The 12,503-nt window shown below is 29.6% G+C and overlaps 1 protein-coding gene across 1 annotated transcript in view; it reads right to left on the reverse strand.

Annotated features, from left to right (window-relative positions):
• Positions 1 to 6,032: 6,032 nt before the first annotated feature.
• Positions 6,033 to 12,503, reverse strand: part of Cul5 (cullin 5) — a 92,086-nt gene continuing 85,615 nt past the window's right edge. The window contains exon 15 of the mRNA XM_075370699.1: positions 6,033 to 11,175. Within this exon, the coding sequence (XP_075226814.1) occupies positions 10,981 to 11,175 (195 nt within the window). The 3' untranslated portion in view covers positions 6,033 to 10,980. The remainder of the gene's footprint in view (positions 11,176 to 12,503) is intronic.

Genomic DNA, 12,503 nt, shown 5'->3' on the forward strand with positions numbered 1-12,503 from the left:
AGATTGATCGACTCTGTTCGTCGTTGAATGTTTCAACCAGAATCGATCCGTCGCGTAATTTCCTGATGTTCTTTGGGGAGCCACGTGCACCTGTTAGAGTTTTATTTATAAGGAAAGGTGAAACCTTTTGGAGGGAGCCACCTTCCTGACTATTTCGGAGAACAATGAATCGGATATTTTTAGTGTTCAAGTTTAACGATTTGGAGTTCTCTTCCATAGGACTTTTATCCTCGTCAGACGAAGCTGATCGAGGTCTCTTCGCAAGACTTAAATTGGTGGTTTTTTCAGATGGACCACCAACCATCATTGTGTTTGTTATTGGAACTGAAATTTTGGTCCCACGAGTACCGGCGAAAAATGGACCACTCCAGCAGAGCGCACGCGTACTGGAGCTAGAGCTAAATACAACTGGGTTCGCCCTGGTGCCCAGAGGACATCGTTCGAGACTCACTACGTAGAGCCATTCACCCATCGGCACGATTTGTTCCCACCTTGGGTTACGGTTGCGTTTCGTAAGATGTCGCAACACCACCGAGTGTAAATGTAAGAAATATCAGTGTAGGTTGTTGTTGTGTAATTGTGTATGTGTGTATGTTGTAATTTATGTAGTGTTCTTGGTGTAGTATATGTGTAAAATGTAAAGTGTTCCGCAGCTCATTGTATAGTGGGAAGAAAAGCTGCGGAGGCTAGGCCCGTGGGGACGCCAACCCCCAAAGTCTTAAAGAATAAGACTCCCCGTCGGGGAATTTAGAAATGCCACCTAAATAAAATGTGTAACATCCTGGCATCAAATTGTAAAAATGTCACATGCAATGCATCTTGAGATGGCAATAGTTTATTATACCCTGTAGAAAACACATGATTTTTTTTTTAACTAACTTATATGACAGTAATAATGTTTTATGACATACGATCATGTTTCTTTTTAATAAATTGATAAAATTAACATAGTTATTTAGGAAATAATTACTATTAAAATAATTTCAGTAAAATTAATTTAATAAAATGACTTTTGATCAATTTAGAAAACTGAATGATAACATTTTATTTCTTTATACACTTCTCTGCAAATTATAAAATCAAAGTATAGTAATAATTTTATAAGTTTCTAGTGAGTGATCCACCGGGTTGGTCTAGTGGTGAACGTGTCTTCCCAAATAAGCTGATTTGGAAGCCGAGAGTTCCAGCGTTCAAGTCCTAGTAAAGCCAGTTATTTTTACACGGACTTGAATACTAGATCGTGGATACCGGTGTTCTTTGGTGGTTGGGTTTCAATTAACCACACATCTCAGGAATGGTCGAACTGAGAATGTACAAGACTACACTCATACATATCATCCTCTGAAGAATTATCTAAATGGTAGTTACCGGAGGCTAAACAGTTTCTAGTGAGTAGATGATCTAAGTATTATATTAGATCGAGGATGTCATAATTAGATATGTTTTAAAAGGTTCTCATGAATTGCAATGTACCTATTAAAGAAAAGATGTGCCACAGAAATAGCTGGGTTTGAATAGATTGCAACAGTTTTATATTATTTGTAATTTATTTCATTTATACTAATGTCATTAGCACTTTTTTGATAGAGCTTTTAAAGTTAAAATTTTCAAGAATTTTTTTAATAAGTGTATATTCTTTATTAACATGTACATGTAAGATTTTCATTAAATCTAACCTCTTCCTATTAAAGAGAACTAATAAATAGTAATCAAATTATATATTAAAAAAAGATTCATCTCCTTTATGCAGACGACCTACTTTTCTGGGGAACCGGTGGATCCATCTCTTCACTCAAGGTCTGTTTAAATGAAGCTCTGATAAAACTAGAACAATGGCCAAGCCAAAATGGAATGACAGTTAATGCATCAAAAACCACCTTTCAGCTTTTCTCCCTGTCAACAAAAATACCACAGATTGTTCTTCGATACAATGGAATAGCAGTGAAGCTAAGTAACATATCCAAATATCAAGTAATATATTCAGGGGTTTCATTGGACAAACATTTAATGTGGAGGCCCCATGTGGACCATTGTGTGGAGAAGCTGGTAAAAAGAACCTGCCAATTAAGAAGATTCAAGACATATTAGGATGTTCTCAAGACAGCCTACAAGTCAAACATAAGACCTGTGCTAGTATACGGGAGCAAAGTGATGGTCACAGCCAGTGCTAGAACACTATGTAACCTTGACCTCGTACAAAATACAGCCTTAAGAGTAATCACAGGTGCTGCTAAGTCCACCCCTATTGCAGCAATGAAGGCACAGACCCAGATTGAGCCCCTACAATCATACCAAGAAAGGGTAGCATTGAGATTCTGGGAGCGTTTTAAGGGAGCCTATAAGCATCAATGGACCAAATACCAGCAAGCTATTTATAGGCTGAAGACACAGACGGTTCCACTCACACCATATGAAAAACTTATAAGGAATTATGATATTCCACTCGTGGACACTGCATCTCTATGCATGAGCCAGGAGTTCTTCAACCACTTACCTCGAGCTCACTACAAACTCAAGAACTATTCGACGCCAAAACATGCCTCCACACAACATGAATTGAAGCAGCTAGCCCTACAAACCATCCTTGAGGATGAATCCATTCATCCTCTGGATGACAGACCCACTGACAGGTATTCAATTTCAGACGTGGAGAAACAGGGGCTGGGTACTACTGCATCTTTTTCAGGGACATACAGCCGTAGGTGCCCCCCTTAGCAACTATGATGGGGAAGTTGAAGCAGTGAACGTCGCTGCAGCCAAACTGAAAAAGCTGGCTTTTCCTTTGAAAGCAGTGTTTTTGGTCAATTTCCAAGTCACTATACATAATCTATTGCACAACCCCCAAACAGACTGCCCGAGGACAATTGGGTATAGAAGAAAACTGGAAAGCCTAGGAAATTGCAGTTGGACACCAATGTTTCAGTGGATATCCAGTCATGTCAACAAACATGGAAATAAGGAGATTGATAAACTGGCCAAGTTAGGAACAACTCTACCCCTACCTAGTTGCCCTGCATCCTTGTGTTCATCCAGGGCACTGGTCGATGCGACAGTCAACAGATGGAATGAACAGCGCCTCTCCAAAACGGCAGAATGGTAGGAGGTGGGAGACCTTGGTCACTGACAGTCCTATCAACCCCAACCTCCTGAATGCAATCAGCACAGCTGCCTTCAGACTAAAAACTGGCCACAACCATTTTACCTGTCACCTTCACTGCATCCATGTGTTGCCATCTCCTGAGTGTCTGCTGTGTGGTTGTGGGACAATGAATGCTGATCAACTGAGAGATTGTCCGGCCCTGGACTGCACCCAGCTAGTGAGAGCCTGAAGTTCACAGAAGCCCATCTACTGGTCAGCATGTCGCCAAATGGCTCAACAGCCAACGGCGAGAGTTGGCTAGTAAGTTAGTAAGTATTATTTGACTTCACGTACAATAAACTTAAAATACTTAATTAAAACTTAAGTACTTAGAGCAATTTAATATGCTTAACTTCAAGTACACTGTAGTTTATAATAAATTAATTTTGACATAATAGATCATATAAAGAAAAAAAAATTAAAACTAGTAAATAACTAGCCTTGACAAATATTAACATTTTTATTAGTAATTTAAATGAAACAAGAATATTTTTTTTTACAATATTTATAAAATTCTAATTTCATGCAGATAGCGATTTTGATTTCATTAGATTAAAATGACGTAAGAGTTATCATTAAATTACATTATCATAACATGATAAATTAGTTGAAAGTCACCATTTTGCTTACATGTTTTAAACATCATAAGCAATACACTGTTTAAAATCAGTTCATTTTAAATATTTACGATAAATAATTTATACTTTTCATTGTTTTTACTATAGAAAGTTAATATTCCAAGGCGTAGAATGTTAGTTTTAGCAGCTGAAAGGCACTTTTTTTTTAAAACTGAGGATTTTTACTACAACTGTTTACTGATTTACAAAGTTTTATAAATAGTAAATTTACATTGCAATAATATATTAAATTTTATTTTTAACAGATTTTTAAATTTTCTTTAATGTTAATACGTGTCAATTTTTGATAAATTGTCCTTAATAATCAGGTTTTTGTGAGAAAAAACTTAGTTACAGTGAGCTTATAAATAAATAAGTCTATTCTGATCAGAATATAAAAATACATTATGTAGCTCACATCAATACAAATATATGTATAATTATAACATACATATTTAAAAAGTCCAGATTAATTTTTGAAATACAAACATATAATACAATTATTTTTTTAAATACAAACACATGAAATAATGTTAAGGTAAACACATTAAATATAAAAACTTACTACAAAATAATTCACAGTTCAGAAGCCACTATTGAAAATTATTTTGAGCGCATATTTATGTACACGAACAGGATACAGATAAAATGTGTGGTTTTTTGTTTTTAATTAGTATTCTTTAAAAATTCATGTCCAGAATAATATTATTTTCATAAAATAAAATCTTTTAACTGTATTTCAAATAAATCAATGGAACATTTTTCAATGGTTTGGCAATTTATTAAAAATAGCAAAGAAAAGATAAGACCTTTTCTCGTAAGCCACAGTATTGTGCTCAGTTACACAAAAACAATCCTGTTGTCTGGTTTGGTAAAAGTGGATATCGATATTTTTATGGTTTGGTATAGGTGGATACGTTATTTTTGAAGAATATAAGCTGCCATTCTTTACAACGATTGCACATTCATAAATATAAACACAAGGATTAGTTAATATATTTAATTTTTTAAATATAGGCCTACAAGTTTGTTACGTACCCAGGTGCCGGTTAAGGATATGACACCCCATTTTTGTAAGTTGAAAAATCGTTCTGATCTTTTTGATAGAATCCAAAGAGATGATGTTATACTTTATATGAGAATATATGTAAGCGTAATAAATATTTAATAACGATGACAAAGTTAGCAATTTATTAAGGTACGTCAAAGCAAAGCAGTACAGCTTGATTTTGTTAAATGAAATCAATTTGGTCATCTCAAAGAATTTGTTGTCTAATAAAACACCTAGAAATTTTGTTTTACGGGTAACAGAAATACTATCATTATCATTAATGGAAATTCTAATCATGCGATTGCAATTTACATCTACCTGAGAAGCATGATACGATGGTTTATCCAAATTTAATGTTACTAGAAGGTTACAATCCATCTAGCAAATAACTTTTTAAGCTGTTATAGTACAATTTTCAATTCCTTTTATATAATTATCTTCAAACATAGGTATAGTCATATCGTCAGAAAAAAATGTTACAATGAACGGCTCAAGATTTTGAGGCAGGAGATCATTATTAAACAATGAAAGAAGCAAGAGATAAAGAACACTCCCTGGGCAACTCTGCGTGTTACATCTTGAAGCAAGAACATCTAAATTTTATACGCATATTCTAATCGAAAGATGAAATTTCAACTGCTTTTTTACAGTCAGTAAAGTATGACCTAAACCGTTTGTAAGCAGCTTTGTGATACCATTGCCACTAAGTTTTTCATTAGCAAAAACTCTAAATCTAAATCGGATGGTTTATTGAGGTCACAAAAAACTAAAAATTTTGTTGTTTTTGTTATCTACACAATTTAAAATGTTTTCCAAAAACCGGGTAATGGCTATGTCAGTAGTTGATTTTTTCCTAAAACCGTAAATTAATACGGTATTGCTTTTACAGAAAGATTAAGTTGATTTTTCATAATTTTTTAAAAATACTTTAAATAATACAATAATAATGAAATTGGCCTGTAACTTTAGCACTGAACCTTTCTTAAGGAGAATAACAACAGAAGTCTTAAGGAAGCTAGTGACAACTCCATTACTGAAATATTCATTAATTAAATTTATGGAGGAAACAAAAGGAATAAGTATAAGGAGTAAGTAATAATATAAAGAGTAAGCAAAAGGAGTAAGTAATAAATAATCTGCTAATTTATATTTATATTGTTGGAATAAAACAAAAAAAAAAATACTATAAAACAATTTTTTTTTTATTATAATAATTACATTCAATCATAAAAATTAAACAATAAACTGATAATATGATTTACATAATTTAATAGTAATAACAATAAATTCCTTAGCTAATCGGTTTAGTATTTACAAATTAACTCATTGTATTTTTTTAATACTTATGTTTTTATTTATAAAATGACAACTTTTAAAAATAAAGTATTTTACAATCATAAATAATACATATAGATATTAAAAATACCTATTTAATAAATATTACTTAATATATCATACATAATCTATTAATTACACAATAATAATAAACTGATCAGTAGCAGATCAAGAACTAGGAGGCACCCAGTCTCACTCTGGAAGAATTTTTTCATTTCAATTTAAAAAGAATAAACAAATTAAATTCACTTTGTTTAAAAAAATTATTCAAAAAAAATCATCAAACTAAAAATTAATTGTAAATGTAGTTCTTTGTAGTTTAATGTAGTCATTAAACAATCTAGTAACCCAATCATTTAGACATTTTTAGACTGTTAACTTTGGTCAAATAATTTAGATTAATGTAAAACTGAAATCACAGAAAACCACCAGTGTATAGTTTAGTAACTTATCCTGATCCTTCAAATGTCTAGTCAACCTGCTCTACCCTGGGTGTATTTAGTAATGAGAGTTCTTTGTTAGCAAAGATGAAGATATTTTTTCACTTGTTCTATAAGTAGATAATATTACACTAATATTTGTATACCAAAACGTCAAGTTGGTCGGATTATAAGGCAAACTTTTGTTGAATAGAACATGATTTTTTTCTGGGGTGTTCATAATTATGCATACAAAAATTAGTGTGCTATGTCATTTTTACAAGAATTGTATGTGTCATGATGATTGATGTTTTTGTAAGTAAATAAATTAACGATAAGAAATTAAAAAGCCATTCCAATTACAGTCACGAACTAAGAAAAAATATAATTATTGAAAACATTTGAAAAAAATCGTGACGGTACACTCAAAAGCTAATCTATGTGCTTCAATGAGAACTAAAAAAAATAAGAAGTTTTAGGATATAAAATTAAGTTTAGTAGTTTTATGTAAAGGTGGGTTTTAGTTTTTTTTTTTTGTATATAAGTACATGAAATAAACTTTTTTACTTATCATCATGAAAATAATTTTTTCCACTTACTACTGATAATTTGAGCCTTTTATACTATGTTTACATTTGGTAAATAAAAACTTATGATTTTGTAAATAAAATAGTATTTCCATACTCAAACAGACTATGCAATCCGTTACAGAAGATTTTAATGCCAAAGGAAATGTGTATCAATTCTATACATTAAATCCTGTATAAATGTGATTTTGGGAATAAAATAATTTTTCACCCGCATATAAGTCAATTTTAATGTCTGAAACAAAAATTATGGTGGCCTGATGAGAAAGTTCCACACAATTTCCCTTTACCTAACCTTAAAATTCCAATGTATATCAAACTGATACGCACGGCTTATAGTATTATGTATAATAATGATACGCACAGCGATTAAACTGTATAACATTACTGTGTATTATATTAATCTTGTGATTTATTTATATTTTCTGCAAAAAAAAAATTAATAATGAAGAAAATAACAGTATAACATTGAAAATAAATGAACTGAAAACAAGATTAGGTCACAAAATGGACAATCTAGAAATAGATTCTTTTGCCTTTATGGATAATGATCTGGTGATAATCGCAAAGAATTTTGAAGTAGCAAAAATTCAATTAGAAATGTTAAAAGAAATTGCAAAAAAAACAGGATTTAAACAATGTAAGATGAATATTAAAAATAAACTGAAATCTTTAAAAACTAATTATGTAAAAATAAAATAGCTGAAAAATTTAAATATCTTGGAGAAGTAATATAGTATTATGCCCTGGAAAGATCCAACTAAGAAAATAAAATAATAAAATAAAACAGAACCAGCCCGTAGACTAAAAAATTCATTTAATGTAAAATTTACACAATACAAAGTAACTATTAAACCAGAATAATTATATGTTATAGGAAAATGATAAGTCAAAGAATCAAGACTGGAAAAAATAATTAAAAACGAATGGAAAATTTTAAGAAAGGTTTTAGGAGCTAAATGTAAAAATAATAAAAATATTTTAAGATCAAATGAAGAAATTATACAGTAATTTAAAAAAAAAAAAAAAACAGACTCGATAAGAAAAAGATTAGGCTTTTACAAACCTTTAAAAAGAATGGAGGACTATAGATTAATAAAAACAGTCTTTATAAATTAAAAACTAAAAATAACTGGTTTCAAGAAATCATAAAAATAACTAAATATTTAAAAATCTAAATATTAAAAATGAGATTTTGGACCAAAATATTTTCAGAAATAAAATTAAATAAAATATTTCAAGAGTTTTTTAGAAAAAACAAAGAGGAAAAGGGAAAGAAAATTTTCCCAAAAAGAGAGAGATGAAGTTAATCAAAGAATAAAAGAGTACTACCAGAAAAGGAAACAAAAATGCAAAGTAAGTTGTTTTTAATGCGATCCACATACGGTCCAAACAAAAAAAAAGGTAATAAACTCATTATAATACTAATAATTACTTTCATATATTGCATTACTTTTCTTCTAAACCTCAAATTCAACAACAAATGTAAATGAAATAATGACAGATAAAATTAAATAAAAGTATCATAAGGTTTTAGATGTTTCCTGTTATGAGTAAAGATTCAACTGCTCGTAGATTCTTTTCAGGTAAATGGTGTTAGCTTATATCCGCATCAGATTATTGAAAATTGTTTTTAATTTTGATTAATAATCGATAGAAATTATTTCCAGTCATTTTCAATATAGAATAATAAAGTTAATTCTCAAATATCTTTATTAGCTAGATTTTGTAACAGATTATTTGAAACACCTGGATGATTCTTTATAAAGTCCAGATCGTTTTCCAAACTTGCATTCTAATGTTTACTGGGATCCAAATAATTTTTTCTTCAAACACCATATTGCCTGCTGAATAAAATCTTGCCTGAGTTGTAAAGCCATGATGTAAAACATTATAAAATGATTATAATTATATATAACCTAATTATGGTGTGCAATGTATGATTTCTTTTGGTTTTTTTTTTTATGATATCATCGATCACTTAATTTTGCTTTCACAGAAAAATATTAAAAAAATGCTGGATTCATTCGACAAGCCTAGCAAAAGAAGATTATGAAACACATACAAGATGAATTTAGCTCACAAATTGCTGAAACAGAGTTATGGTTAATGAAAAAATTACTTATCTTTCTCAACCAGGCATTCTGTCAAAAAAAAAGTATAGACATGTTTTCCAAGAAACATTCTACAGTGATATCTGCCAAATGTAATTTTGTCTAATAAATATAAATTATTTTTACACTAAGCAAGGAAATAATAAATTAGCTTCATTAAACCGATCAGAGATAAATATTTTTCATGAATCTTTCTATGGATTCAGAGTTCCAAATCTAATGTATCAACACAATTGATGATATTACTTATAAAACATTAAAGTATGCTATTTTTCCCCCTGTTATTTCTTGTTCCTTTCTTTCACGGTTTTCTGCATTCAATCTATGATGATGAAGAAAATAAAAAACAATAATGAAAATACAAAATGGAATTTACTATGGAAAAGAGCAGGTTGATTATGCAACAGAGATATAGAAAACCGTGGAACATTACATAATACTATTAAATGGAAAAATGTAAGAAAAGGTTAAGGAATTCTAAGATTTGGAGAAACTTTTTAAGAGAAAGGAAAATACAGTAAGAGGTGAATGCAAAGTGTAAAAAATATAATCTGGTATAAAGAAAGCTATGCTAATGAGAAATGTATATAGTGTGTGCATTTCAAACTGATATTTATGCTCATTATGGAGAACTGCAAGTTTAAATTATAGTCTGAACATCTGAATAAAACAACAGAATAAGAAATATAAGCACAAGAAAACAAAACCGGATGTCCATGAAAATAGGTCAATAGAGAAGATGATGAAAGTAATGGAAGATAGGTGATTTTTGGACTGAGCGAAGAAGAAGACAGAAGTAAAAGGTTTAATGTGAGATAAACTGAAAGTGATACGATGATGAAATGACCAATCTTTTTTTTCTTTTTTTTTGGCAAATCGCAACTATATATTGATAAACTAATAACCCAATTGATGAAAACTACTGACTACAGGTTTGTTGTAGTATCTAAATTGTTACTGATTTACAGGTTAGTTAAACTGTTGACATCTAATTTCACAATATGCTGATTCTCTAATATATCATTTTAAAATTAATGTGTATAATGTATTGACATCAGTTCCACATTTACAATTAAATAGATATGAATACAACAAAAATGTAATTTGATTTAATAAATTAATAATTAACAGCAATCTATTCTGCTTTAGAATAATTTAATGCTAGTAAAATTTCCCATTGAAAAACTGTCAAAAAAAATTGAAAAAAGCAGATGTTCTTGACTAATAATATCATCAATTTTTTAATAAAAAAAATGAACTTTCCTTAAAGAATATAATTTCTTTTTATTATCTAAATTAAACATTTAATATTTTAATCCAAGATATTTCTACTCACAAATATTATAAAACATATCACATCTATTATATTCTTGAATCACCCATCATCCCTTTGAAATATTCCTGGATCTGCTACTGTAACCAAACATTTAAACAGGATTAAATTTTGGTTCTCCTGTTTTAAATATTTTATTAAACTGCATTATCACAGTTTATTTTATTCGCCAGGAACTCAATTGTTGCCACCTTCAGCAGTAATAAACAAAACAGTTTGATCATTTTAATTATGCAACAGCATATAATTCAAATTAAATCTCCATCATGGAGGAGCAGTGGGTAACAAAAGAACAAAATTATCTCTAATAATTTGTCCTGTTTCTTTCTCTCCATTTTAAAAAAAAAATTTATAACTTCATGTAAATAAATAAGGACATGAATAATTATGCCATATAAATAAATGTATTGATATCATCTTCATCTCTTCGCATATATTTATGTTCAATTAACCACTCTATTTGTTCTTTAATCATTTTTTTACTAGGAAGGAACATATTTTTTAATATATCTACCAATTCTGTTTGTAACTGTGCATTTGTTATTCTTTTCCTCATTTTTAATATTTTAATTATTGCTTCCTGCAAACAAACAAAAATAATTAAATTTTTAAAATAAACATGCAATATAACTAAAAAATAACAATACAAATATAAAATGCAATAAATAAATAAAAAGTGTGAACTGCCTTATATTTCAAGAGAACTTATTTCTCTTTGATTCACTTATTCTATTTCACTTATATTTAGTGCCAATCTTTCTCAGGTTTTTTTTTTTTTGGAGGATAAAGTAAAATTTTTAAGGACAGATGCCTTCTGAAGGAGTAAGGTATAGAATTTGTAGAATATGAAAAATGTTACTCTTGACCAAAATTCAAACTTAAAATCTTCTGGATGAAATATGAAGACAATACCATTCTGTCATACAGGAAAACCATACCTTGTAATTAAGACAAAATTTTTTCATAGTTTGATTTCATTTCCTTAAAAGTAGATAGATTTACCTGTTAGATCTACTCATGGATAAATCTATCTATCGTAAAGAGGAATCATCTTTGTAGCTGATTCCTCTTTTCATTAAAATTCTGACATTCACAAGTAATCATAAAAATAATATTAAACTTGTCTTTTTAACTTGTTAAAATTAACATCATTACTGGCTAACATACGCACTTATGTACAAAAATAGATTACTAATTTCTTAACAATAAAAAAAAATTATAACAAAAAAAAAATCATGGCCAAGCAAAATGATTAAAGTTTGATGGCTCAACTGTATCATCATACACAATAAACGACTGATGGAATATTTATTTATGTAACCGGCTTATAATTTGCTGCTGCAGTTGTGACTTTTTACAGCTACTATTTTTACTCTTCACGTTAATGTACATAGTTATTAATAATAATAACAGCCTTTATTGAAATATTTACAAAACTTCAAATATTTGACAAAAGACAATATTCTTTGGCCTATGACCATCAGAGGGATTATAGAACTAAAAAAAAAAACGAATTAAAAATTAAATTCCTGAATCAAAGAAAATCTAGCCTTTTTATAGTTTACTTAATACTGGCCAACCACTTCCATTAAGATATTACTTCAGATCCTTCATTTCCAAAACTTCCTTGTTAAAAAACTATAGCCTATCTCCCATAGAATAGGACAAAATGCGCAATATCTTCCTCTTTTTACACACTACACATAGAATAAAGCCAAGAGTTAGTCAAAAATGAGTACTTGTTCAGATAAATTAATTCTGCTCTTGCTTTAAAAAAACATTTAATTAAAATAAAAATTTTCATTACTGTAAACATAATCAACCACCAAGTCTAGTTCTTTGTAAATTAGACAACTGCGACTGTTGTTCAAAATACCTATGTAGTCTGACTTCATTTTATTCTTAATC

The sequence above is a fragment of the Lycorma delicatula genome, chromosome 7 (genome assembly GCF_047948215.1).
Source record: "Lycorma delicatula isolate Av1 chromosome 7, ASM4794821v1, whole genome shotgun sequence".
NCBI classification, from domain to species: Eukaryota; Metazoa; Arthropoda; class Insecta; order Hemiptera; family Fulgoridae; genus Lycorma; species Lycorma delicatula.